The sequence below is a fragment of the Metschnikowia bicuspidata genome (assembly GCF_001664035.1).
Source record: "Metschnikowia bicuspidata var. bicuspidata NRRL YB-4993 chromosome Unknown METBIscaffold_6, whole genome shotgun sequence".
NCBI lineage: Eukaryota > Fungi > Ascomycota > Pichiomycetes > Serinales > Metschnikowiaceae > Metschnikowia > Metschnikowia bicuspidata.
Genome location: NW_017387736.1, coordinates 179,543 through 206,914, shown reverse-complemented (window position 1 = coordinate 206,914; position 27,372 = coordinate 179,543). Strand labels below are relative to the sequence as shown.

The window sequence follows — 27,372 nt, the reverse complement described above, 5'->3', positions numbered from 1 at the left end:
TGATGAATAAATACAGTCAAGTCGTGCTTTTGTGGCCTTCATTGTTCATAAATACAAAGTTTTTTTCTTCCGCCTCTTCCGATTTCAATCTCAAAGGTTCTGTTACAGGTAAAACTATTGCTTATTTTTTGAATCCATGCACTAAAGTTTGTTTCATGCACAATAGCATATATACTTTTAGGATACACAAGTTTTAGACGATCAAAGCTTCACTGTTGTATTGGGAAACTGGAACAATCAAGAAGGGGCATCATGGTTTTTATAAATCCCGAATGGAGCGGGGAACAATAATATTGCAACGTTAAGTGTGACCATCAAGCGAAACGTTTACTGCTACTGCTTTTAAGCTCTCTGTCTAATGTTTGCTCAGTTTTAGCCTTAGAACTCTCACGTAATGACAATAATGGTGATGATGACGATGATGATGATGATATAGTTAGCATTCCTCCATAGCAGAAACACAAAATGTACAAAACAAGGGTAAATTCTTCTCTTTCTATCACTCCATCAAAATACAAATACCACAAAAAAATAATATTTTTTACCACTATTGCCTCAATTACTTTGACCTTTGCCGGAGCAGCGGCCAGATCTGGTTTCCTTTCCATCAGGCCTGTTAGTGGAAACGATGGACGCATTCCCGCTTTTTTACATGTTTCCAAGAAACAGAATTTGCATACAAGAAAGCTTCGGAGTTTATAGTGGATGATGGATTTGTGAAGCATGAAAAAGACAACTTGTATATCAAGGCTGATGAGAAAGGAAGGATCGTCACGACTGATTCAACTCTTAATACATTTAAACTTGAGTATGGCAAAGATCTTTATTTGAGCTCTGAGGGAAATATCTTCGAAATTTGCGAAGATTTTGTGATCAGACAAAAAAGCAATTGCAAAGGAGCACGGCAGGTCCAGATTGTCTATTATGCCCTTGGTGCTTAGAGTTTTGTGTTTGCAGCTATTCCAAACCTTCATGAGCTGTTTTTTACGATGAAAAGATTAGTTCTAGCCCTGGAGTGGGGTACTAAAAAGCACTACAGACAAGAAAACAACATTTAAAGATTGCCTAATATCATGAATTCTAAGTAACGCCTACAGAAAGCCTTCATGTAAAATTATTGTCAGAGTGATATCCTTGAGAAAGATTGATTGAGAGAGTTTTCGTCCCATCACAGCATCGGTATTGCTATTGATCACTGACATCTCCTGATCTACGGTAGTCAACTTTCTTCATATATTTTGTCTGAAAGACACGTGAGCGGAGCCCCTGGATCACGGAAAACAATTCTAAGAGTCTTTCAAATTCATATTTGTCGGGATCAATTAGAAAGGAACAAAGATTCAATCTTGGAGTCGTGTTTATATCTTGCGCTTGCTTGTACAGCCATTTCAAGATTCTCTTTTTTATTCCGTGAGTCCATATTGTGCACAAGATGATACAACGTTTTTTTAGATTAGCCGTTATAAAGAGTTTCTATCGTCTTGTATTCATTTTGCTCTTTAATCTGTTTCAAGCCGCATTTCAAAGGGAAATTTTTTATTATTCTCACTCTTGAGATAAGTTTGGAAATCGGTAAATTTACTGCGAGATCCCATGTGAAATACCATTCTTTCTCTCCAATATATCACGTATTTGAACAGTGTAACCATTGGTTGACCATGAGTATGAACTATAATGAAGTGTGATCTGGCCCGAAATTTCTTGAAACATACATGCGTGTGCTCTTGCTGTTATCACATATGCTCCCTTATGTCTTGCTCGAAACAAAGGAAAATACATTCTGACATTATTAGTCCCTTGAAGCGCATTATAATTTGTACGGACTTCCCATTCAGAATTTCTTCAGAAAGAAGCTAGAGTCTTCTTACCAAAAAATTACCTTAAAATTTTCTTTGAAAACTTTTTCGGAAAATCTCTTCCAGTCAATTCTAAAATGCTTCTTGGTGGTTTGGAAAAACCCCATCTAAAATAAATTTAACCGGACGACATACTCTGTCACGTGATAACATCCTCGTCCAGTCCGAGGGCGAAGAATTTTCACCAACCAAAGGAAGCCAACTGCTCTTTTTGATTATGAACTGGACGTTTACAAAGATAAATTAGTGACTTTTTGTGCTATATGCTATAAATATACTGCGTTTTCGAAACATTCTCTTAGGGCTGCAGCGAACCTAAACAAATTCCACATTATATGCAGTATATTAGCATTGACAAAGAGCGTTTTCTTGCCTTCTCTTCCCGAAATATCAGCTCATCAACCCATCAAACTGGTATATATTTTGATGTAATCAAGTAAATGGAATACATAAAATCTAATGATACGTATTTGATAGGTAAATCATGCAAGACATAAACGCAAAAGTGTTGCGGTACGTGTATGGGATTTTATAGCATGCATAGGAATATAGATTTGCGAACTGTTAGGCTCCAAGTATCAGCTTAGCACTTAAGTTCCTACGAGTGCATATGTGACTATATGCAATTTCTTATTGTGAGCTTTGTCGAATATTATTTGTTTGCGAGTGCCGTCAAGTTATATTGTGGATAACTCTTAATATTTGCCTTCAAGTTCTTCAGCTGCCTTCACGTGCCTCCCAGATCATATTTATAAGGGAGATGCGATTGCTGCTATTTGAGGGAATGTGTATCCCAATAGTAATACAGAACCCTTATGTCCCGTGAGGTCCCTAACACTTGCATTTTTAGGTTGGATAAACTGTCCCGAACTTTTCAACATACTCGGCTTTTTGTTTTAACAAGTAGTGGTCTGACCTTTCAATGAAATAAGGAAGCTTTTTTCCCGTGAAATCTTTTTATAGACCGCATAAAACATGCATACATAATCACAAGTCCTAGAATCCTGAAACGTATAACGATAGTTATCAAAATCAGCTATCGTTTAAAACCAACTTTTACATATAATATGCCTTTCTGACCACTAATACACTATAGTTCAATCGTTCTGAATTAGAATACACACATTTTTTCGGCTAAATCGCAATTCCACTTTTGCGCAGGCTTTCCCGTCTAAATTTTTACATTAGTCTTTTATATGCATGATCAGTCTATAAAAAGACAATGTGGATTTTATTTCAAACGAATATTTGCTGAAATATTTGGCCACCGTCACAAGGATGGAGGTATTTCGGATCGTCTTCCCCGAAATTTTGCGCCAGATTAATAACAAAACCCGCTCATGCTTAAAGCTGTTTCTTTTTGCAAGTTGACGCTTAGATTCATTCCGAAACCTTGTAAACTGTTGGATTTAGAGTGTGATCCGTGGAACTGACCACAATAGGAATGTAAGTGATTGCATTGACGGTTATATTTTAACAAACTTTCCGTTTCAAGAAAGATTCATGCGATAATCTTTGAACTAGACGATAAAACCGTCTACACCAAAATTGATGGACCTATATAAGTAGCGAAAGTTTCTCTGAATTAGTGGTTCTTTACCAAGAGAAGAACTTTGAGCAGCAAAATGAAGTTTTGTTCCACAATCGCGCTTCTTGCCTTGATATCTGGCAGCTTTGCATCACTAGGAGGAGGCTACTTCTCAATTGAGACCGTCACAGGTGTTCAGTTAAAACTTTTTTTGAGTAAGCTGGATAAAATTATTTACGCAGGTGAAGAAATATCGGCGTATGTCATAGAAAACGGACTTGTAAAAGCTTATTTGACCATGAATGCGAATGGAAGACTTGTGATGGCTCAAGGAAGAGACAGAAACTTTTTGGTCGATGTTTCTAAAGGTGATCTAGATGGGTATTTGAGTCACAAAGAAAACGAAATATTTTGTCTCAGAAAAACTGAGGTTTTTGTTTCAGATTCTGGTTGTCAAAATGCACTTGAGGTCAAAATAAGATTTTGGAAAATGTTCAGTTGAAGATGTAAGATCTTGGACCTCGTAAACGTACATATGTGATGTATACATGCTTCAAATGTTCAAAATCAACGATTTAAGTAGAAGGAATTTACGCATGTAGTCGAGCAGTCGAGGCTGCGAGTGAGTAGAGAACAAATGGGAAGAGTATGCAAGGTGTCAGTGTTTTCCCTTCTTCTTTTGTCTGTCCCACTTTAGTATGCAAGTTGGTAAATTTGGGATCGTCGCGTGACCTAATGGTTTCTGTATTACTAGTTGATCAATAATTTCGCTAGAACTCTACAGGTGTTTTATTCTACCTCATATATGCTGCTTGAAGGTCACGTGAAATTCATTTCCAGAAAGAATATTCTATGGGTTGTTCAAAATAATATCTGACGAAACTCGCAATAAAGGAAATGAATATAGCCATATATGCACTTACAGGACCTTTAATGTTCTCGATAACAGGACCTTACATTTAGGCTATAGTCGGAAATGAGAGTCTTCTAGTTGAGTACAATGACAGGGGCTGAAAAAGAGCCATACAAATGCAGCCAGTTGTCGAAAAAGACAATACATCAGCTTTCCTTTGCTAGCATGATACAACAAGTGACAAACGAATCGATGGAAAGCTGTTCTAAAATTGCTTATGATATTATTTGACGAAAAACATGATATCATGTGAAGTATAAGTAATCTTTATCAAGCCTAACCAAGGATTCCAAGCTCCCGTGTCATCCACCAGGGTGCTTTGAGCGGGAAGGCGCATCTTGATTGAGCTACCAAGTCGTATTAGGTTCTCGGTTGGCTGTAGAATTTTATACCATTGTCCATAGTACTTCTTGCACGCCTTGACCTACCTAAAGTACAGTCGGGCGGGATACTGAGAACTGGTACGGCAGATCTATAGCCTCTTATTGAGGGAAGAAAAAATGGTCCAGACATGAGTCGTCTTGGCTCGCCAGTTTCCTTGAGAATCTGTGAAATATAGCGATCCTCAACCGCAAAAAAGCCGCAAAAGCATACCACATGGGTCGCCAAATACGTAAGACTGAACTAAAAAGAGATACACATCTTAAGCGCCGAATCATGTAAAAGCGGATGGTATATACGAGAAGAAATCCAAGTCTTCCCCTTATTCATTGAGGTTAGCCCGTATATGACTTCTTGAATTTAAAGCCACATGGAAAACAAAAAATGATGCTTGCATGCTGAAAAATTGAATGTTTAATATGGTCAAGTTGATGAAGCCAGCCCGTCGAAACGCGTTTCGTCTCTACTCGGCACGTCAAGCCAGCCAATTGTTTAGAAGTTGCGTCGAAAATGCGATTGCCGCCCGAACAAAGGCGACCATAAAATCGTAAACTTTCATGGCGCGACAGCACAAACCATTGACGTCAACGTTGCTTGGGCGAGACATCGGAGGGGGGCCGTATGAAAACGGACTGACGGGGCAGTCTGCAACATGCCATCATTTCAATGTGTCTATGTCCAGTATTGCTGCTGTGTGCCTGTTTGCATTTGGGGCTGCAGAGCCGTTTGGTAGGACTGCCCCCCTGTACCAGCTGCACCTGTAAACTGCGATTGCTGGCTAAACTGCGGGTGCTGGTTAAATTGCGGGTGCTGGTTAAATTGCGGGTGCTGAGTGAGCTGTGGATGTTGAGCGAACTGCTGCTGCTGGGTGAGCTGAGGCTGCACGGCGTACTGCTGCTGCTGCTGTTGCTGTGCCACGGCAACATTTGTTGCATACTGGTCCGGCTGGCCGTAGAGCGCCATAATGCTCTGCTTCGTGGCCTGCTGCGCGAGGTGTTGCGGGCTCGTCTGCTGCGCAAGGAGCTGTTGGTGCTGCGGGTTGCCCGGGTCGAGGTACTGCTGCCCGTTGGCGTCTACGTACAGGACCTGGCCCGTCACTGGGTCCGTGTACTGGTAGATCTGGGGCTGGGCTGCTTGGGGCGCAACAGACGCAGTGCCCGTGACCTGCAGCGGCCGCGTCTGGCCTGCCCACCACTCGGAAGCGGCGGAGCCGGCAGACGTGGCAGGCGTTTCCGCGGCCGGCGCCTGGGCCGTAGCAGGTCTTCTCGGCAAGCTGGGCGGCGTCTCGGCCAGCGACGGGTTGACCTTGGCGTCGTGGTCCAAGATGTCCAACGCGTGCTCGATGTCGCCGTTGCTCAAGGCAAGGCTCTCGAATATGGCGTCCCGGTCCGCGTACCCAAACGCAGAGATCTTGCTGGCCTGTGCCCGGAACTGCGCCTGCTCGTAGCTCGTGGGCTTGCGGTGCGAGAGCTTCTCCATAGACGCGGCGCCCGCACGGGGCGGCCCGGCCGGGCGGGCGGCTGTGGACGACAGCCGCGAGCGGCCCGCGGGCGTCAGCCGCCCACTGCCCGCGGAGTGCCGGCTGTACACGTCCGCGTCTTCCGCCGCACCCAGGCGGAACCGCCCGTGGATGTACTTGTCGCGCAAAAACGCCTCCATGGGCGCGTTGTCGTCGTCGTCGTAGGGGAACGGCTCGTTCTGCGGGTTCCATTTGTGCTGCGCCCGGCGGTTGCCGCCCCGGCGCAAACTGTCGATCTGGTCCTCGCTCCAAGTTTCCAACGCTAGCGACTTGACCTGCGATACCTGTGTGCCACGAGGGCCCGGCACATTGAGCACTTTGCGGTGTGCGCTGGCGCAGCGGCCACAAAGCAAAATGCCGAGGTTCCACAGCGCCCACGTGGGGTAGTCGGCGCCACACTCTCCACACTTATTGCTGTTGCCGCGGGCGTTGACGATCTCCAAGATTTGCCGCTCGGCGTGTTTCTGGCTTTTTTTGGACATGTGTGTGGGGAGAGGAAGATAGCGGGATGCTTTGGAGTGTTCGAGGGTTTCAGGGTATTTTTGGGTCCTTGCTTCTGTTTTTCTGGGGTGTTTTTGAGTGCTTTGTTTGAGCTTTGGGTGTATCCAAAGGAAAGAGAGGGTGTTAGCGGTTAGGTTGGCTCGTGCTGGTCGCGCGCGGCCTGTCTGTCTGCAGGTCTGCAACGCTTTCAGTTCCGGGCCGCACTGGAGTTGTCAAAGGCCGGTATCTAAATCCAGTGTCTAGGAAATGGATGCCGGACAGGGATCCAAATACTCTGTGGTGTGTTTCTTGTTTGGCTTGCTGCGCTTGAATTTCTGTAGCTGCTCGGGCGTTTGGGTTTATTTTCCTTTTCGCCCTCTTGGGCTCCTCAAATCTGTTTTCTCGTTCTCCACTTCTCAAGTACTCTGTTTCGTTGATGCGTTCTTGCATGCCGTCACTTGTGGTTTCTCTGGTTCTGCATTACGTCAAATTCATGGGATAATCTGTCTCATGTTTACCCTTAATTTCCATATCACCTAGTCCCTAATTCCATTCATATAACTATAACCTCGTTTCACTACATGCATGTCACCATATGACCAAATGCCATATCCTCATTTCACCACGTCACACTACATCACCATTCCACTTCATCACAATTCCAGTGTCTCCCTGTCAGTCCCCCATGTAAGCACGCCTCTGTTAATCTGTTTTCTTAACTCCTGTCTTGTCCCTTTTATACAACTTATACTGCTTCTCTGGTTAACAGCGCAAGACAGAAATAATACTAGAAAAAGTAGTTTGCAAACAAGCCTTTTTGTAAAAGAATTGTCTCTGAAATTGAGATTTTTCCTCATTTAGTATCGTCACATAAACCTCCGTTGCAGACAGGAGGGATATAACATTTAAACTCATACTTCCTTATCAGATATCACTGCGCTTGAAATGTGTTATCTTTACAACGAAAGTCACTTGCATGAACCAAAATGAACACCTCGAGTAAACATGATGGCAAAAGAGAATGCATTCAAAAATTGTCTTCTGTAAATGAGAAACTGCTTTGTCTTCAAGAAGCTACGGATGATGTCCATGAAGCTACTAATTCCCGTCTCCATTTACATCAGATACTGCTGAGCATTCTGAGTTTTGAACATCTGAAACATGCCCGAACCCGCTGACACAGTAGCTCACAATTGTTAAAGTTATACAACCTTTTTTATACATCTGGCCAAACTACTGTTTATGAGCTGCCGAAATAGAGAAAAGTCAGAAGCCACATCATCAGTACTCTTGCTAACCTGGAGCTGAAACCCATGGAACTATGCTGGTTAAAGACTGGTGTTTTTCTCACTAAAGGTTTGGCTGCTTGCCAAATCCAACCATGAGACCGCTCATCATATGTATTACAGTTTCTGAACCTGTCACACGATCAACCCAAATTATCACAGCACTATAGTGCAAGTTACTTCAAGTGTTAAGGAACTCTCATTAAGAATTTAGTTATGCATGTGAAATTAAGAACATGCATCTTGTTTTCAGAGCTGTGTTCCGGTCTTTTCTTAGAGGACATCATCAATTTTGAATATTAAAGACAACATCAATTTCGGATATCAAAGACAGCCCAACTATCATGCAATCAGAAATATAGTTCTATCTTGATGTCGTGTCTGTCTGCAGCTTATAAATGATCCTGGAGCTGTTGCGTTTGTCACCATAGGAACACCCTTTACAATATACTTCTCTAGAATACCTTGTGATTATGTTTTACAGGTGGTAGTTTTTTTAAATATTTGCGATATGACGAATACGTTTTGGCCCGTCCGGTCAGTTATATGCGAGCGAGTCGAAACGTACCACGGTCCTTCTCTCGGGACAAGCTTTTGGCGACGTCATACCCTCGTCCACACTTTTAGATTTTCACTCAGTATGGATGAAAAAGCGTCAACGAGAATGCTTTTTATCAAGATTCACGAGGTTACCTATTCCAGTCCTCAGTGGCCCAGGAGTTATAACCAACGTGCGCGCCTCTTTGAATCAAAAGAGATCAACTTTCTTTGACAAATCTCCCGAGCTCACCACAAAGTGATCAGCCTCAAAGTACATGTTTTCGAGATACGTCGATACATCGACTTCATTCAACCATTGTTTGGTCTGCTCAAACTCAGCTTCTGTCATGCGTTGACCGCGTGGATGCAACTCACAGATCACCAACGTAAAATGGTAATATAATGATAGTAACTCGCGAGCGTGATCACTTTTGCTCAAAGAGAACTGCATCCAGTTATAGTCGAAGTTCAACAACTTGGCCTCGTTCTCGATGGCACCGGAAATCTGGGTCAAATACTTGAACTGCGGCAAAAGTTGCTCACGTTTTTCGTCCGCGTACTTCGACAACCCTATGCCTACAAATATTGAGCCTGATTTTGTCAGTTTGTACAAATGCAACCTGCTGTCCAACTGAAGCCGTAAAAGTTTTTTTCCGGTGGCTTTTCCTTCAGAAAGCATCCGATCCAACGCACTCAACTGTTGAGTGGCCAAGATTTCTGACGGCACCTGAAGGGGTTTTACTGCCCTTTGCACGTGAGTAAGAAACGGTTTGAGTTTGTTTTGGGGTAACGAAATGTTCGGGAAGAGAGAGACATGGAGATCTGTAAGTGACCTCTTGTTGGTATGACCAAATACTCCGTGCGCTACAGATTTGGCCGCGACAACCGAGTTGTGAGCAAACCTTTTATCAAAATTTACCACTTTTTCTCTTATGACGTGTATGGCCTTATCACTGGCAGCCCGAAGCCTGGTCTTGACTTCTCTTGAAGGTTGCCAGGGCAAGTATGCAAATGCGGTGATTTGACGCTTGGCATTCATGCTGTATTCCTGCAGGTATAAGATTATTGGCGCTTCCAAACCTTGCCTGTGATACAGGTCTGTTAGTTTATCGGGGAAATCACAACTATCGTCGTTCTGTGTGCTTTCGTTATGATTTTCAGAGTTTGGTTTATCCAACGAAGATGGCGAGATGCCGCGCACGTGACCCGAGTCGAGCGATGAGTCGTCTGACGAATAGGCAGTCAATGATTCCATCAGAGAATCACCTTGGCCGCTGCTTTATGATTTGGGCAAAAGGAGCAGTTATATATATGCATCAAAGCGTACTATGGAGGCAGAGCCTGTGTGCTAGCTTTGTCGGCGAAACACAAGCTGGTTAGATGGGTAACTATGTTTATTTGTTGAGAGCATATTGGGTAGAGCTTGCATGTGCGACCTTGGATCACGTGACAACCGAATTTGATTGAACTTCCGGTGATTGCAACTTCATGTTCCTGGACATGCCAGCGGCTTCCTTTAAAATCGTGTTTGGTAGCTTCATTTACTTCTGATAAGAATGTTGGAAATTGAATTTTGGATGCCTCTTGATGTTCATTGCAAACCACCGTTGTAATTAGTAATTACATGGTCAATTGCGCCACAGAATGCACCTATATCCGCCCTGGAGAATTTCACTGCGCTCAGTGAGACATTTTGTAACGATTGAAATGCCAATGCCGTCAAATTGTCTACCGCTTCCTAATATGGAATTTGAAAGGACTGGATGCAGACTATTCTTCTCCATTTATGATGACTCAGATACTACGAGGGAACTCAGAGGTCTTGAGGTGCGCCATTAATTTAATTCCCAAAATCTTTTATATTCGGCCATGTACTCCGGACGAATTTCACTGGGCGTCATTCTGTAGACCAGTGCGGCGTAGCTATATGCACCCTAATTAAAGCAGTGCGGCTAAACGTATATTGTTCAAGCATTTTTTGTGATGTTCTCAGTTCAATACGCGTGTGTACTATTAACTGCGTAAGACTCAGCCCATTAAAATTGGATTTTGGCTCAATTTCGACGGCTGTTAGTTTTCTGGCGTGTCTTGGTGTGACTTCTCACTTTTAAGAATCCCAATGAATGTATTTAATGCATAGACGTGATTTACACTGTACGTAGAATATAAATTTTCACACAGCCTAAGGTTGTCAACTGCATGCCTCTTTTGCTAACTTTATACATTATTTTATTCGGCTGTCTCAAGATATGTCTTCAGATTTGTATCAGCATTCTGCGTCATTAGTTACCAAATACACTTGGGAAAACTACAATGTATGCCAAAGCTGCTTCCCGCTAAGACCGTGAACACGTGAGTCGTTTGCTATAGAGTAAAGAAATTATAATAGTTGATACAAGTCTATGGCCTGAAAATTGCCCTCGGGCCAATGACTTCGGGTTCAATATTATGTATATATATATTTTTTTTTTCAAACTTGGTTTCATGTCTGACATTTCGCCTTTTCTTGGCGAGCAGTATCAAAAGATGTGTTATTATTCATTTTACACGTATGCATAATGAAAAAAATCCAGAATTTGAATTCATTTAGAAAAATACCGGACCCAGAAGTGTAGGTCTAGACCAATTTAGTTAATAACTTTCCTCTTGGCTTTTCCTCGGTGAACAACTTGTTCCATACCTCAGGAACTCTCTCAAAAGGATTTTCAAATTTGGAAACATCCTCGATGTGAACACCTTCGTTCACTTTCACCTTTCCACTCTTGATGACGGCAACAATTTCTTTGATCGCTTCAGGGAAGTCTGTGAAGAAGTCGAAGGCAATAAAGCCCTGTACAGTCAAACGGTTGCTTGTGATTTCACCCCAGGAAGTAACGCTCATCTTTGACTTGTCATTGTATCCGGAAATAGCACCGCAAGCAATGATACGTCCATATCTTTTGGTACGTGTCAATGCATAGTCCAACATGTCTCCGCCAACATTGTCGAAATAGACATCGAAGTTTTCGTCGGCCATAAATTCATCAATCTTCTTCTTGTAGCCTGTGTCTCTGTAGTTGACACAGAGATCAGCACCTAAAGACTCAACCCATTTGCATTTGTCATCAGAGCCGGTAATACCAACAACCTTGGATGCCTTAAAAAGGTGTTTGGCGAGCTGAACGACCATGGAGCCTGTGGCACCAAAAGCAGCAGAGACAAGAACAGACTGACCTTCTTTGAATTGACCAATTTTCTGCAAACCAAAGTAGGCAGTCAATCCAGTTAAGCCAATAGCTGATAAGTACCATTCATAAGGAAGTTACTTGTCAACTTTGGCACTAACATTCGCCTCCGGAATAATGAGCTCGTCACCCCAGTGGAATACACCAGTAATAACATCACCACTTGCATATTTAGCAGACTTCGACTCGAGTACCTCACCCAAACCCAATGTTCTGATTGCTTCACCCTTAAATACCGGAGGCATATATTGTCTCTTGGGGTCTTGGCCAGCAGAAATCCATAATCTTTGAGTGGGGTCATTTGAAAAATACAAAACTTTGACTCTCAACTCGCCTTCTTGGACTGCTGGAAGTCCGGTATTGACCAATTTGAAAGTCGAGTCCTTCTGGCCCCAAGACAAGTTCATTTCTTCGGCTGGGGGAGTTTGGAGAATAATCCGAGATACCATTTTGAAGGAGATTTTTTTGCGATTAAAAATTCTTGATTGATTTTCTGTATGCTTAATAGAACATCGACAATCTAGTGGAATACAATCGAACTTATATATTGGAATACCCCGCACGTACTTACCCTGGTACATGTATCTGGCTTACAAAACTTTCAATTGCTTACTAAGAAAAATAAAAAAAAGTCTTAAGCTTCATTGGCTCATAGAAAAATATTTCCCCTAGCTAAAATCCACCTCAATGATGAATCTGGCATTTTATGATGAGATGATTATTAAGCATGCTAAGAATTTGCGCGTTTTTGCTGACTCAGACTTTTAATTTGGGGGACAAAAAACTTGAGCTCAGCTTCTACTAAAGTCCAATATCAGTATTTCAAAATAGCTTTGTTTCATCACACTAGATGGTACCAAACAAAAAAAATAACCAACTCAATCGAATTGACTTGCACGATTCTATGCACATTAGATACGGTGCGAAAATAATTAGTGCAGAGATCAGATATGCATTCATCAAAACACGAGTCAATATTTGGATCCCAGATTTTTTTTCTAATACTGCCTCTTTCTGTTTTGTCTATAGTATACACCTCAAAGTTATAAAATTATTCAGCTTCCATATCTCTCGCATCGTTCTAATACTCTCTTCACTGTATGTATCAAAACTTAATACTTTGTATTTCTCGTAATCATATGTCATATAGCACCCTGAATTTGATCAAGGATCTTTAAATTGCTTTCGACAAAACTGGAAATACTCAGTCTTTTGAAAGACCCTAAAACCTTCACGACTCTCTTGAGCTAGGTACAAGCTTACCGCTCAATTGAAAGTTGTGCAATGTTTGCTCAAAGGCCCTCTAAAGCTTTGTATGAAAAGCTCAAAACTAAACTGGGACAGAAAAAGAAAGAAAAAGCATCCTGCTAATAAATCAGTTTGCAGCACAAAAATTCAACCTTGGGCAACACGAGAGACTTATCAAGTCATAATCATGCCTCAGCTGGTTTATATAATTCATCTTTTGGTTTTCTTTCTCACGCTATTAGAAGCAGGTAATCGGGTCTGAGTAAACAGATTGAAAATTTAATAGTCATTAATAAAGACAACGAGAACTAATACATAAAGCCAGAACAAAGCATTTTGGTACTTAGTCTCTCTCACCTCAACACCTGACACATTGGCACTGTTTTAGATGCTTTCGCTTGACATAAAAAATGTGGAAAGAACTTTGTGAGGATATCAGCACAATAAATAAAATTTTCAACCAAAATATAGCTAGCTCTTTACCCGCATAATCACAGGTCCTAGGAACTGATTTATCTTAGGGAACGGACTGCACGGCAACGTCCGGTTATTTTTATTCTACAATGTTGCTGAAAAATTAAAACCTCCTCACGCACTGGTTCACATTCGGCGAAGTTGACCAGCCCATGCAAACTACCAGAATCTTGTAAAAAGCAAAACTCTCAAATACATCAAGTTTGTGATATGTCTCGAGAAAAAGTATATTTGTCTTTCTAAGAAGAGACTTCAGTCATATATTTGTTTGGCATATCAAGGTACTTCACGGGAAAGGCTTTAGAATAGCCTGCATGCGAGTTGCGCACAATCTTAGTTCACGTTTGCAAAAATATGGGAGCACTGTAAAAGTCAAGTCAGCTCTTTCAAATGATTTGCTTTACATACATTATTTCGAAGCCACAGTCGAGTATCTCAAGTACAGTTCTATTGTGGAGCACTCTCATGGCAGGTCTAGACATACGTCAATACCCCGCTATTTGCCTGTACATTCGTAATTGCATATTTGCATATAGCATGCTCACGTTTTAGACTTCTGGCGAAGAGTGTGGGGTATTGTACAAAACAGGACCGGGAAGGTCATGTAGCCGCAGCAGACAGGAGCCATTAGTATTTTTAATTAGAAAAGGGATAACTTATTTTGCGCTAAGCTGAATTGCTCGAAATCAAGCTACGTGTGGCGAAAGCTCGTTGATCAGAGCTAATTGCAGTCGAGCACTTGCGAGATAATGTCGTCCCAAACCCCCGAACTTTCCTCTCCTATTTAGCCATCAAACCTCAGCTTTTTTCCTGTCTCGGTAAAATTACTCTAAGGCGCATATATAATAGAGTTACTTTCCTCGCCAAGGCAGCGCTGTTCTAATTTTTTTATCAAAATCTTCACGAACCGGTAAAAAGAGGAAGAAAATTTGACAGGAGCTATGCACATCTTTCCTTCTGAAGTCCAGGAATCACACTTAGATATTCTTCTCTCTATTGCTGATGGTTTTATCCATGAGACGTCAGTCGAGAATTTGCGGTCCCATGTGAGCGACGAATTTGGAGAGGCCAAACTCACAGACTATGTGAAAGCTGTAACACGGCCTTCCCAGATCCCCGAGATACGCCCTTATTTACGCCTGGTAATAGCCAGCCAGTCTACCAGCTCGGTGCGGTCTTTCAATATCGCAATGAAGATCCTATCTCTGCGAATCTTTTCGCCTGCTCTTACCAACAGTACAAAACTCATCACAGAGATGGACGACGAGGAAAAACGGCAATTGCTTCTCTCGTGGCGCGACTCTCCCCTTGAGATGAAAAACATGCTATTCAGTCTTTTCTGCCGGCTTGCTGTGCTGTCGTTTACCGGGCATGCCCCCGATATTCACTTTCAGGCAATGGACTTCCCCCGGCGGGAGTCACGTGATGAGATATATGACGGGTACGCCCATGACCCTTTTGAATACACGATGAAAATGCCACCTGAAAGTAATAACGCGGAGCTTTACTTACCTGAATTCGATGCTGTTATTATTGGGTCTGGGGCAGGTGCAGGCGTTGTGGCACATACGTTGGCACGTGATGGCCACAAGTGTCTTGTGCTTGAAAAAGGTAGATACTTCAAACCATCAGAATTAAATTTTGATGATGCTCAAGGCTATAAGTCCCTATATGAAAATGGCGGGATGCTCTCCACTGAAAATTCGCAGATGATTATTTTGGCTGGCGCCACTTTTGGCGGAGGCACCACAGTAAATTGGTCTGCATGTTTGGAAACTCCCTTCAAAGTGCGTAGCGAGTGGCACAAGAAGCATGGACTTAATTTTGTGGCTACCGAAGAATATGATTCTGACCTTGATTATGTTTTGAAACAAATGGGTGCATCCAAAGACCATATCACCCATTCCAAGTCGAACCAAATCCTTCTTGACGGTTGTGCAAAATTAGGCTACAAGGTGAAGGAGATTAGACAAAACATCGGCACTCACAAGAGCCACTCGTGTGGATTTTGCCATTTGGGCTGTAAATGGGGCGTGAAGCAAGGCTCAATGGTAAACTGGCTCCGCGATGCGGCTGCGAATGGCACAGAATTCATGGACCAAGTTGTGGTTAAAAAGATCATAAAAAATGGAAAAAATGTTGCCGCCGGAATCGAGTGTGTCAATATAAGAAACGGCTTCAAGTTCACCATTCGGGGGCCGAAGAAATATGTTTTGAGTGGTGGGTCATTGCAAACACCCGTGCTTCTCCAGAAATCTGGGTTTCGCAATAAGCACATTGGAAGAAACTTAAAGCTTCACCCCGTTACCACTGTTTTTGCGTTCTGGGACAAAACTAAGAGTGATCCTCATCATAATTCAATTATGACTACAGTTTGTATTGAAGCCGAGGATTTGGACGGAGATGCTCACGGGGCTAAAATCGAGACTTTGCTCCACACTCCATTCATCGAGACAGCTTTTATGCCATGGCTGTCCTCGGAAAAAACTAGAAGGGATATGCTCAGATACCAGCTGACTTCTGCTTTTATTGTCTTGACTAGAGATACACTGTCGGGCACAGTCAGTTTCGATCCATATAAGCCAGACACACTCGTCATTGATTATGCCATCAACAAGTTTGACCGACACAACATGGCCAAAGCAATCTTGGTCACGATGGATGTGGCCTACATAGAGGGCGCTACTGAGATAGTTCATCCCTACTTCAGAGGGGGTAACTTTATAAGTACTACGCCCAAGGGTAATCGTGCAATTTCTGATCCAGATTATCAGAAATTCCGCAAGCACTGTGCTGCGCTTGAGTTGTCTGTCTATGGCTGTGGGTATGGATCTGCTCATCAAATGAGCACATGTCGCATGAGTGGTCTAGGACCCAGTGATGGGGCATGCGATATAAAAGGTCGCTTGTATGAGTGCGACAATGTTTACGTTGCAGATGCCAGCGTCATGCCAACCGCATCCGGGGCCAATCCGATGGTTTCTACCATGGCTTTATCAAGACACATTGCAAAGGAAATTTGCCGCGATTTGAAACCGGCATCCAGACTTTAATTTGATGTATTTAGTTGAGATACCCAAGCAAAGTGGTATGATTCACGATCAACTCGGGTATGAACTGACTTTTCACTTTTGACTGTATTCCCAACTGTACTTCCAATAGTGGTTATAGTAGCAATTTGAGATCAAAAAGAACACATGGGTGCAACAAAGCTCATTTGTGCCGATCAAGCGATTTGTCAGCATAATCAGGATCAATTTCGTCAATTTCGTGAAAGAAAACTGGCATAAGAGGTTTTTCATCCTTAAATCATGCTTCCTCAAGTCAGTTAATCTTATAACGGTATCATTGGATCTGTGAGTCCAAAAGGAAATTCTCCCCTATGTATCACGTAGTCTCATCAAATTTGACGGACTCACACGACAAATAATATGTGAGCTTCTTCACGTCAGATTCGCCCTCGGCAATGAACCCGGCAAATCCCAAAGGACCTTTGTCACATTCACTACAAATCAACAAACGCTCAACTTTAGCTAAAGGCGCCACATTTTTCCCCTCAAGATCTGGAGAAGGCCGTGAAACCCCAATATTGTCAAAGTCCCATGCATCGCCAACAGCGTAAAAATACTCTGAGTCGACAGTCATTTGCGGTGCGTTTTCTATTTTGACCTTAGTAGCTGCTAGTTGCGAGGTTAAAGGGATTATCCGGGTATGACACCCTGTGAACGGGCATCTGAGAATGGCCCTCAGGAGCCCAGGGCTTACTTCCTCGAACAGCTTGAGATTCATTGTTTAGTTATATGAGTTGGTCAGGTGTAGTTGATGCTTGACTGGTTTATCAAAGCTGTTTTCGAATGTCATTGCTGGCCGAAGATGCAGGGAAATGTCGCACTTTATATGACAAGATACGTATGAACAGCCATAAAGAATACTATTAACGCGTATGATGGGCATTCGGAGGCTGAGAATGCTTGCTCTGTTCTGCTTGTTACTGACAATGTTTCACTTTTAAATTTCCTTGCATTTGAATTGAAATTTCTACCATGCCGCAATCAAATTCTCCCACCAACCGCTCTGAAGTAACGTTTATCTAGCGAACACAAAAAAATTGGCCCCCAAAGCGAAGAAAAAAGGCACGTCAACACGAGAGCCCATATTTTTGTATTGCCAGAAGAAATTCCCTCCGTCAATGCCTGAATCACTAGTATCGTTTATAAACCTGTATTCCCACTGGGACAATTCAAGATCTGGCCCGCTCCTCCGTGCGAAGCATATACGTCATATATTCGACTCACAATTTGTAGTCTTCTTCTATGAAGCTCAACGCCAACTCACTCAAAGTCTTGTAAAGTTCCGCTACAGCCTTTGCAGATGCAGAGCTGGCCGTTCCCCGTTTTACCCGCATGGCCACACCCTGAGATATCACGCAAAGACGTAAGAGGCCAAAGACAGTCCCTAACTTCCACAAGTCGTGTGGATTATTCCTCGGGTCGTTTTCCCGCCATTTGTGCCCAAGGAATTTTTCGTACAAGCTCAAGACGGTCTGCACGTGCTGAGCGCTAGTTGGATCCTCGATACCAATGGACGCGGTCTGCAGAATGGCCTTGTTTAGGCTTTTCGGGAACGTGTACGGCTGGAGAAAATTTGCCAAGTCAAATATTGGATGCCCCATAGTACACAATTCCCAATCTAGCACGGCTGCGACTTCGGGCTTCTCGCCATGGAAAAGAAAGTTGTCTATTTTGCAGTCACCGTGTACCAACGTCATGTGGTCTGGGTCCCTTGGGGAATGGTCCAAGACCCATTGTGTAAGCCGAGAAAACCCAGGAATACTATCCACGGTTTTTGACTGGGATTTCTCGACTGCACCAAGAGTTCGGATCTGTCTTTGGAAGTACGTTGCGCCGTTTTTGTTCGCCCGCTCAAGCTGATCTGGCTGGAATTGGGGAAAGTGCTTCGCTGGGAGCTGTTTCACAAGTTCGGAGCAATCTACAGAATGTATGGCACTAATCGTTTTCATGATGGAATCCCAGTACTCAGACTGCCTGGCGGCTGGGACTTCTCGCATATCGGGCTCCTTGAAAGACCTTCCTTGCACATATTCCATGACGTAGAATACCACGCCCAACACCGATTCGTCCTCGCAAAGAAAGTACACTTTTGGCACGGGGACTTTTTTACCTGGATCTGCTCTCTGGTTGCAGTTTTCAATGCCCTTCAACAAGAAAAACTCCCGCTCAATCGCGTGCGCTGATTTCGAGACTAGCTTGGAATTAGGCATGGGTTTCCGGCGCAACACGTATTTTGAGCCCGAACCATCTACAACCAAGTATGTTGGATTGGACTGCCCAAAAGTAAATTGCTTTATATCGAAAGGACCGAAAAATGGTGGAACGTCGAGACCCCGGATAGCCGAGGCTGGCACATTGGCTAAGTACGCCGAAAGCGCTTGGACATCGATCGGGTTTCTGATCTCAGTAAACTCAGACATATTAGTTTCACAAGATTTCCACGGTGTTTTGAGGTATTGTTTGGAATTTATACTCCTAACCAAGAAGAAAGCAATCCGCAGCAACAATGAGCAGCTGTAGGAGATTGCGAGTGCCGAGTTGCCGAGGCTAAATACACGGTATAGTAGTCGCGTTTACCCCACATATTGGAGGTTAGACGCAGGCCATGTATAACCTATATTAGAGCTATAGCAGAGGGAAACTTATTTTTCTGTTTTTTTTTTGTCTAAATTTACCACCAAAGATACCAAACTGGTACAGTATTGTGATAAGAGCGGACCGGTTGATTCCCCCACGGATGTGACAATATCAGGCCAAGCCTACCGAGATTGATGACAATGCTCAAAAGGCACCTTCACTCACTAATTCCGGCAGAAACAAAGCACCTACTTTACGTTGAGGGAGTAGTAATTGTAAATCCCCCGCTGGCTGAACTCAACGGGCCACACCGACTCTGGAATCTCACCAGTGAAGTACTTCTTCTTCTTCGTCTTGTTGAGATTGTAGTACCCGATGGAGCAGTTGATCTTCCGCGACGCGTAGATAAGGAACTTGGGTTTTGTTATTTTTGTTTCCATCTTCGCCCCCGTCTCCAAGTCGTAGTAGACCATATTTGACGACTGGCCGCTGGAACCCGATCTTCCAGAGACCAAAGAGTCGAACGATGGGTCCGACGAGTCGACTTTGTAGATCCATGCTCGTCTGCCTTCGTTGTCGTAGAACTTCCACACCAGCGGCAAGTGCGTAGTGTTGTTGATGGAGAAATCGGTTTGCAAAGGCTGCACCGTGACATGCTGGCCGCCTGTCAAGTCATAGAGGGTCTTATAGTCGAACTCTATGGCTGCGAGTCCCGACTCGAAGCTGCGCTTGAGAAACGACAACACAGCCCGTCTGTCCATGCCCTTACAGCTTGTGAGATCGAGGAACTTGATGGAGGAGTTATCTTCGAGGAGGGCTAGCAAGTCGGTGTACTCGATGTTGGCGTGGGAAATGGCCAAGCTCTCTAGATTGGGAAACCTGTTTTTGATGACGTGCAAGGCATGTTTGTTCACAGGTAGCCCGCCCAAGTTGAGGTAGCGCAAGTCAGCCGCCTGGAGGTTGTTGAGGATAAAGAGGAGGTACTGGTCCGTCAACGGGCTGACCACGTTGGAGTCGATCTGGAGATTGAGCCACTGGAGAGAGTCGGTGGCCACGGCCGGGTGTTTGGTGAGGAACTGGATCAAGTCCTTTGTTGTGAGCTTCAGGCAGCGGGCCAAGGACAAGTGCGTCAAGCGGCAGGTGTGCGGCAAGCTGGTCAAAAGAGCCGGGGACGTGATGGCCGTGTGCGTCAAGTCGAGTCTGCGCAAGTGGCCCAAGTGCGGAAGCAACTTCTCAAAGACCCGCACGGGGAGGTTGGAGCAGTCGTGAAACGATAGCTTGAACAAGTGGCGGAGCGAGGACGGCGTTGCCGAGGCCTCCAGACACACGTCTGGGTCGACGGAGTCCGCGTCGATGGTGAGCTCGTCAAACGCCAAGGCAAACAGCTTCAGCGAGGCGCCGCAGAAGTCGAGCGCCTGGATCTTGGGCAAGCCGTGGAAAAGCGTGCGCAAGACCGCGGCGTCCATGTCGTCCTGGATGTTTTCCGAGGCCTGGAACTCGACGAGGTTCGGGCACAAGCTGAGCGCTAGGTGGATGGTGCTGGCCGTGACCATCTGGATCTCCTGGTTCATCCTGCCGGTGCGGCCGAGCCCGATCAGCGTGAAGGTCTGGAAGTCCATGAACTCGACGTAGTGGCCGATATCCGGCAGGCCGGCAATGTTCAGGAGAAAGCGCTCGAAGGAGTTGGGGCGATTGAAGATCGCGTACTTGTAGAGGAAGCGGATGGCGAGCTGGTTGAACGGCTTCAGCAACACCGGGATGGTTTTCAGGAACCGCTCCAAGTTGGCGGAGATGGAGTTGGTGGACTCGTCGTAGTACACGGTCTCGATGATCTGGTACAAGATCTCGATGGGAAGCAGCAAGAGCGGCGAGAAGTTGTCCGCGGCGGTGGCGTCCACCAGCGGGTCCACCAAGGTGAAGTTTGCCGTGACGGACGACGCGGAGAGCCGCGACTTCTGCGACGCCTCCGACTCCTGGGAGAGCACGGGCAGCAAAAAGAGCCCGCCGGCGTTGGCCGGTGAAAACGCCTCTTTGGACGCGCGCCACGAGGCCGCGGTTTTGCTGTTGAGCACCGTGACAATGGACGGGAGCACGGGCGCCAGGCGCCGCGCCGTGCCGGGCGCCGACAGCTGCGGCGTGAGCGGCGGCGAGCCGGGAAGCCCGGGGCTTTTCAGCGCTGTATGGCCCATGTACGCAGAAAACGGGACACGTGCACACACGCAGGACAGGGGCGGTGGCGGCAGGAGAAGGGGCGGCCGCGGCGGGGACAGGCAGAAGCAGGGGACGAGGCGGGGGTTTTTTTGTGCACTTGACGGGCTGGCAGAAAGGGGGGCCAGGAGCAATGGGGAGTACTGGTGGAGGTGGGATTCTGGGGAAGACGTCATCGTAGGGCCCGGTGGGATGTGCAGGCTGGCGCGGCCTGGGGCCTGGGGCCTGGGGCCGGGCCGGGGAAAAAACGAGGCTGTTGGGGCGACGCCGTGGCGCGCGGGGTGGGCGAAAAGAGAGCGAGCGGCCGGGGCTTTTATACCCAAGGCTGGTTCTGTGTGCGTGCTGGATCTTTTGGAGCTTCGTCTTTTTTCCCTTTCTCTTTGTTTTTTTTTTTTCTTTTTTCTTTGGGTTTTTTCGCTTGTTTCCTTTTGTTTTTCTTTTGTGTTCTTTTGTGTTTTACTTTTGTGTTTTACGTTTGTGTTGTGACTTGTTGGTGTCTCTTGTATCTTTCTGTCTGCCCTAGGTGGCCCTTGTCGGCTCTGTTGTCTTCCTGCCTGCCGCCGGTCTTCTGGTGAATCGCGGGGCCGGTGGCAGATCTGCGCGGGCCCTGATTCTGGCTGGGGCCAAACTGGCAACCGGGCGCACCGCTAATTAGGGAAACAGCCACGGGACTCGGGACACGCGGCTTTCCAGGCAGCTGCTGGCTTGGTGAAACCTGCTTGTTCTGGGCCGAAAAGAGAGAAGCGTTCCAAAAAAGCCGCTGTTTTGGAAGAAAACGGGTGTATTTACCGGGCCCCGTTCAATGGCTGAGCGGGGCCGGGAACCAGCCGCGCGAAAATGCCGTGCGCACAGGGCCGGGCTCGTGTTGCCTGAACTGCCGGCTCCAGCTTTTTGCCGTTTGGGGCGTGCCTCCCGAGACCCGGCCCTGGCCACAGGCAATGTGTGGGAAGAAGGGCCAGCTGATATGATCTGGCCCTTGCCCTTGTGAACTGGTCTTTTGGAGCCGTGCCGCGCCTGTGTGTGGAATTAATTACCCCAATTTCGCAATTCGCATCAATTCGCAGATAGACACCATCAGAGACGTTGTGGCTTGTACGCTATGCCGGGGCCACTAGGCCCGCAGCGTCTGTCTTTTGCTGGCGGCTTCATACAGACATGGTGCTGTGGGACCTCGTATTATACACTGCTCGCATATTGCCGGCTTCACTGTTTGATGTCCGCTTCATCAATCGCATGACGTCATACATCGCATCACAAGCATGTTCCGGGGATCAATTAGAGAGCCACGTTCTAGAATGGCTCCACTGGTATCTTCAGTTTGGTTGCATCCACTGCTTATTGGTATGGCTTGCTCGAATTTTTTCACTGGTTATTAAGAAACACTCAAGGCGCTTGTTTTACTCCACCTGTTTCGGCCGTCGCGGTCCTATCAAAGTTTGTGGGCCGAAACCGTCCTCTATCGCTGTATATTATCTCTTATATAACCTAAAATCGTCTTTTTGTTGCAGTAGTATTTGGGGGACTTCCGAAGCTAATTTCACAAATCTCTCGATGACCATGCCCTTGAGATTGGGGATGCCATGAAGACCTCTCGACATTGTTATGAAAGCCAAGAAACACGGATTTGATGCACCATCTCCCCGACATTATTCATTTGTTCTGGTGCCAACATGAAAAGTCTGACCTGCGACGTTCTAGGGCACTCGCTTTCATATGCCCTGGTATATTCATGCATTGTTACTCAGTGCGTCATCTATTATTACTAGGCTCCAAAGGTCACATTTGACAGTCCAGGCCTCTTGCACGCTGACTGATTTGCACAGTAATTCAAAACATACGTCTAATAAACAAGATATGCATCCACTCAATACAGTGCTGGAACAACTTCTTATGCACGAAGAGCGTCATCATAAGTCCTCAGCTACTGTGCATTCACACACTTGTCATAGTCGTCAACAACGAATGCCAAGTTGTAGCAGTAATTGTCCTCATAGCAGTCACCTGTCACCAAAGATCCGTTCTTGCAGTCTGGAACGTACGGGTTGATCCGGTACAAATAATCAGTGTACTTCTGGTGGAAGCTGACATCCAGCAGGTTTGCAAGCTTCTTGAGCACAAATTCGTCCCAAAACGTCGCATTCAAAGGAGCAGATGCTGGCCACTCGTTTTCAGGGTCATACGCAGCGCGAGGGGAATACTCAAACTCCCACTTAGGTTCTTGAGGGCCATTCACCCACGTCTCATTGAGAGGACTATAATAATTGTAGGCATTGATGATGTTAAATGATTCATCTTCAACCTCGTAGTATCTCCAAGAAGGGTTGGCTGGACCCAAAGGCGTGATTGCTTGAGAAATCCAGGCCATGTTGATAGGCACCTGTTCTTCTGAATGTAAGATTTTGAACTGGTCTCTGTGTGTGTGGCCGTAGAAGATGCTGGCGATCGTGTACGGTGAGAACCTCTCCACAATCTTAGCAAAGATGTTGGATTGTATTGGCAAGGTGTCGTAGTCTCCTGCTGGGATATGAGCCAAGATCCAGACACGCTGGTTGTTTCTTTCGCTTTCCACAAGCTCGTCAATCAAAAATTTCCACTGGCCAAAGAGATCCGGCTGATTCTCCACATCAATGTACGAGTAAAGATTCTTCTGATAGTAGCAATTGGAATTCAAGGAAATAACCTTGAGGCCCCTGGACGTGGTGGTCGAGAAACCAGCGTAATGCTGGGTGATCTTTGTGTTTTCCGACTTGTTAAACCAGCCATTGCCCATCCAAAGTTCTGTCATCTCATCCTCGTTCCAGTGGTAGGTAGACTCGTCAAACGTGACATTGTTCAAGTGGTAAGGCGCCAATTGGCCGTACGGGAATGTATCATGGTTTCCCAAAGTGGGAAAGATTGGCATGTCTTTAAGAAAGTGCTTCATGATCTTGTACGAGCGGGTTTCGGCAAATTTGGTCACGTTGGCATCACAGTGAATTACATCGTGGTCCACGATGTCACCAGTAAAAAGCGAGAACTCGAAGTTTCTTTCTTCGGCAAACTGGCTCACTTGAAACAAACTGTTGTTTAGCAACACTTCAGGAGGGTCACACTGATAATTTCCGAATGTGGAGGCGGGTGTCCATGCCCAGTTCCAGCCACGGCTCTCCGGGAAATCATGGTACGTACCCTTCACAAAGGTGTTGTTCTCGTCATAGTGGGACCCTTCGTAAAAAGAGAGACCCATGTCTTGGCTGGCACCTGCACTCTCATACACTTCTGTGAAGTTATAGCTCGAGTCGGTCAAATCCGAATTGTACGACTCTGGAAGACAACACAACCCCTGGGAACAATCGGCCTCAGCCCCTAGCTGGAAGCGAAGCTCGTTGTGGAAATCCGACATGTGCAAGACATTGAAAACATTTCCCGAAGTTTTGTACTCTGGATGTTTGTGGCACTTGGCCTCTTTTTTCGGCCACATGGAGTCCAAGTCAAAGATTTCGGAGACTTCAGGAGTGACGGGGAGGTCGCAGTACTTTCCCTTGTAGTGACAGTAGTAGTCCAAAGTAAGGTTGGAGGACACGTTCATGTTTCTGATCAACAGAAGAAAATCGTTATCGTAGAAGTTGACTGAGGTTGCCGAATCAAATGCACTGCTTGGCCCTGACGCGGCATTCTTTGCAACAGAGTCGTAGGTGTTTGTAGTGACAAGGAAATCCAAAAACTCACACGAGCTGTCGTCATTGTCATTCAAAGCGAGGCAGTTCTCATAAAGCATCAAAGAGATCAAATGGGGCTTATCTGGATTCTCCTCCAATATCAGCTGGGCATACTTCATCTTGTAATGACATTTTTCACACAGCGTGCCGTTATATTCCTGCAAGTGGTTCAAGTTTCTTGTGATGAAGTCCGTTTCTTCCGAGGTCAACGAGATCAAAAGCTCAGTAATGACCGAGTCTGGCGCCACGGCCCGGAACTGGTTCTGGAGCCTAAGCGAGTCAATGTTATTAAGTATCTGGGCCACGCTGCAGCACGCGAGAATGACTGCGAAAAAAATCCGGAACATCATTCTTCACTGAAAAAGATGCGCCTATCTGAGTTTGCTTGAGTGTCTTCAAAGACTGGCTAAAATTTCAGTTCAGGTCAGGTAAGATAATAGACGCCCCTGCCCTAGCTTCTTATATTATTTCTCTCCGTCTTCTGAAGTCAAAATAAGCGGGGGCTCATTTGTCATCGTGGAATGTGTTGCAGATGTTATGCGCACACGTGGACCACGGTTTATTAGACGAGCCGGCGACGGACATCGCAGGCTCATATTTTCAATTCTTTTGAACTATAAAAAACGCAGCTCGGAACGAGTAGAGACACAAGTCGGATTCGATCCAAGTCAGCTCTCTGCAGCTGCGAGGTTTATATGGTTTTCTTCATCGAAATTCTGGGCAAGCACCAGATGAGCGGCCCACGTTTCGCAATGGCTCGTGACCATACAGGGATTAGATTGGGCTAATATCCGGAGGATTTCCGGAATAGGCTCTCAAAAAACTTCTTGGCTCATCAGGCAATATGGAGGCCTACTTGGGTCGAAGGAGTGGCTTTTGCCTAGTTAGGTAACGTCTAGTAGATGGCTCATATGGAATGATTAACTACCGGTCTGAAGCATGCATTCCTGGCTCCTACCGCATGAGTTGGACCCATTGATCTGTCAAAAATACAAGAAGACGTGAAGTTTTGTTTCGAATACGCGAAATGATCTTCAGTAATGTGGTTTCGTGTCTAATAAAACATGTCAAAATATGAAAAGCAGATAGAGGGTGTATGTGAGCGAAGAATTGCTGGTTAGAGCCAGCCGTTTCGAGGCGTCTGCCAAGACACTGTTCCGCACCCACAGAGAAAGACCTCGACTATGCATTCTTAATCTTTATAGAGAGGCGATTGCCAGCGCAGAATTCCGCAATGCCAGGGAAGCCAAGCATTGGGCTTCAGACGTCCACGTAGATTACACTCCGCTCTCGCGACATAACATGTGCCAGCACTATACCGAATCGGGCAATTTTATTCTTTTCGCTAAGCCATCTACACCCAGCGTATCATCGAGGTGGTTTCCGCCGTTTCTAGCAATGGTGGAGGCGTCCTCACCTTCTCGACAACCGTTGCTCTACCAAAGAGACTACGTTCATCTTGCACTTTTTTGGGGGCGCTCATTCCGTTCTCTTGTTATCATCTTTTGCCTAGCACACAGTAGCAGGCCAGAGCTGCAAAGTTGCTGATGTTCACCTGGTACCTGGGCAAACTACAAGTCTCGTATTCTGTGAACTAACCCTTCCCTCTTAGGTGCTTACTGTCCTTCTACAACCCCGCTTTTTTCGGCACAATCCTGTTAAGCCTGTTTGGGGTCATGGATTTTACGGTCGTTATTTGTACAGCGAGACCTGCGTCAGTAGATTCGGGGAAAAATCTGACCTAGTGAGGTGACCAGGTCTTCAAAAAGAAAGCTCCGCGACGGGGAATTGAACCCCGGTCTACCGCGCGACAAGCGGTAATTCTAGCCACTAAACTATCACGGAATTTGATAGTCAAATATTATGAAACAGCCTGGAGCTGTCTCTTAAACTACGAGTAGATCGGTTTATAGATAGTTCAGCCTTAGTGGATAGGCCTAGTCTATCTGTCGTATTCTCGATCTCTAAAAAGTGTTATCCTTCTTCAGGGATGTCTCAGCCTCACGCTCCTTTATAGTTCGGAACCCTTCTATACAGTAGGTGAGGGGTAACCCCGATCAGGAATGTTTAGACTCTTCGTCCTTCGTATTATACAGGATGCCCAGAATCTATAATCTGGCTCATGTCGTATCATAACATTATCTCCCCAAAATTAGAATGTTCGTCCTCGAACATTTAGTTATCATGGATAGAGGAAAGCCTCGAAGTACCTTCGCCGCGTCTGATTATTCTGTGACGGCGTACTACCGCGTGTTCTCCGGTTGTAGAATGGAACTCAGGGAGGTTCCCTGGCCGTGTGCGATTATATGCGCTTTCAAGAGCGATTCTCATTCCCACCGGGAATTGCAGGTAATTATCCAAAGATACCA

The 27,372-nt window shown here is 45.4% G+C and overlaps 9 protein-coding genes and 1 non-coding gene across 10 annotated transcripts; 3 read left to right on the top strand and 7 right to left on the bottom strand.

The window, feature by feature from the left end:
- Positions 1–3,481: 3,481 nt before the first annotated feature.
- Positions 3,482–3,964, top strand: METBIDRAFT_33174 (uncharacterized protein; the record flags this gene model as incomplete). The annotated part of the gene is made up of 1 exon (XM_018856239.1): positions 3,482–3,964. The coding sequence occupies one exon, from the start codon at positions 3,482–3,484 to the stop codon at positions 3,884–3,886; it is 405 nt and encodes a 134-aa protein (XP_018710025.1). The 3' UTR covers positions 3,887–3,964.
- A 1,470-nt stretch (positions 3,965–5,434) lies between these two features.
- On the bottom strand, positions 5,435–6,679 carry METBIDRAFT_18164 (uncharacterized protein; the record flags this gene model as incomplete). Its single annotated transcript, XM_018854772.1, has 1 exon — positions 5,435–6,679. A coding segment is annotated over one exon (1,245 nt), but the record flags the coding sequence as incomplete, so codon positions are not given.
- A 1,663-nt stretch (positions 6,680–8,342) lies between these two features.
- METBIDRAFT_33171 (uncharacterized protein) lies at positions 8,343–9,880 on the bottom strand. Its single transcript, XM_018856238.1, has one exon. It carries the CDS (start codon positions 9,756–9,758, stop codon positions 8,712–8,714), a length of 1,047 nt encoding a protein of 348 aa, XP_018710023.1. The 5' UTR covers positions 9,759–9,880; the 3' UTR covers positions 8,343–8,711.
- A 4,298-nt stretch (positions 9,881–14,178) lies between these two features.
- On the top strand, positions 14,179–16,669 carry METBIDRAFT_214805 (uncharacterized protein). The gene has a single exon (XM_018855081.1). The coding sequence runs from the start codon at positions 14,391–14,393 to the stop codon at positions 16,500–16,502; it is 2,112 nt and encodes a 703-aa protein (XP_018710022.1). The 5' UTR covers positions 14,179–14,390; the 3' UTR covers positions 16,503–16,669.
- A 167-nt stretch (positions 16,670–16,836) lies between these two features.
- On the bottom strand, positions 16,837–17,238 carry METBIDRAFT_45731 (guanine nucleotide exchange factor; the record flags this gene model as incomplete). The annotated part of the gene is made up of 1 exon (XM_018857956.1): positions 16,837–17,238. The coding sequence occupies one exon, from the start codon at positions 17,236–17,238 to the stop codon at positions 16,837–16,839; it is 402 nt and encodes a 133-aa protein (XP_018710021.1).
- A 502-nt stretch (positions 17,239–17,740) lies between these two features.
- Positions 17,741–18,940, bottom strand: METBIDRAFT_46240 (uncharacterized protein; the record flags this gene model as incomplete). Its single annotated transcript, XM_018858013.1, has 1 exon — positions 17,741–18,940. One exon carries the CDS (start codon positions 18,938–18,940, stop codon positions 17,741–17,743), a length of 1,200 nt encoding a protein of 399 aa, XP_018710020.1.
- Positions 18,941–19,345: 405 nt separating this feature from the next.
- On the bottom strand, positions 19,346–21,286 carry METBIDRAFT_45803 (uncharacterized protein; the record flags this gene model as incomplete). The annotated part of the gene is made up of 1 exon (XM_018857960.1): positions 19,346–21,286. One exon carries the CDS (start codon positions 21,284–21,286, stop codon positions 19,346–19,348), a length of 1,941 nt encoding a protein of 646 aa, XP_018710019.1.
- Positions 21,287–22,376: 1,090 nt separating this feature from the next.
- METBIDRAFT_214800 (uncharacterized protein) lies at positions 22,377–23,057 on the top strand. Its single transcript, XM_018855080.1, has one exon. It carries the CDS (start codon positions 22,461–22,463, stop codon positions 22,887–22,889), a length of 429 nt encoding a protein of 142 aa, XP_018710018.1. The 5' UTR covers positions 22,377–22,460; the 3' UTR covers positions 22,890–23,057.
- Positions 23,058–25,446, bottom strand: ASM3 (Asm3p). Its single transcript, XM_018855079.1, has one exon. It carries the CDS (start codon positions 25,351–25,353, stop codon positions 23,227–23,229), a length of 2,127 nt encoding a protein of 708 aa, XP_018710017.1. The 5' UTR covers positions 25,354–25,446; the 3' UTR covers positions 23,058–23,226.
- Positions 25,447–26,776: 1,330 nt separating this feature from the next.
- On the bottom strand, positions 26,777–26,848 carry METBIDRAFT_t205. The gene has a single exon. It is a non-coding gene; the product is annotated as a tRNA-Asp (tRNA).
- Between the last annotated feature and the right edge of the window lie 524 nt (positions 26,849–27,372).

Excerpts from the sequence above, each read along its gene's own strand:
- METBIDRAFT_33171 (XM_018856238.1), bottom strand. The coding sequence starts at position 9,758 with ATGGAATCATTGACTGCCTATTCGTCAGACGACTCATCGCTCGACTCG.
- METBIDRAFT_214805 (XM_018855081.1), top strand. The coding sequence starts at position 14,391 with ATGCACATCTTTCCTTCTGAAGTCCAGGAATCACACTTAGATATTCTT.
- METBIDRAFT_214800 (XM_018855080.1), top strand. The coding sequence starts at position 22,461 with ATGGTGCTGTGGGACCTCGTATTATACACTGCTCGCATATTGCCGGCT.
- ASM3 (XM_018855079.1), bottom strand. The coding sequence starts at position 25,353 with ATGATGTTCCGGATTTTTTTCGCAGTCATTCTCGCGTGCTGCAGCGTG.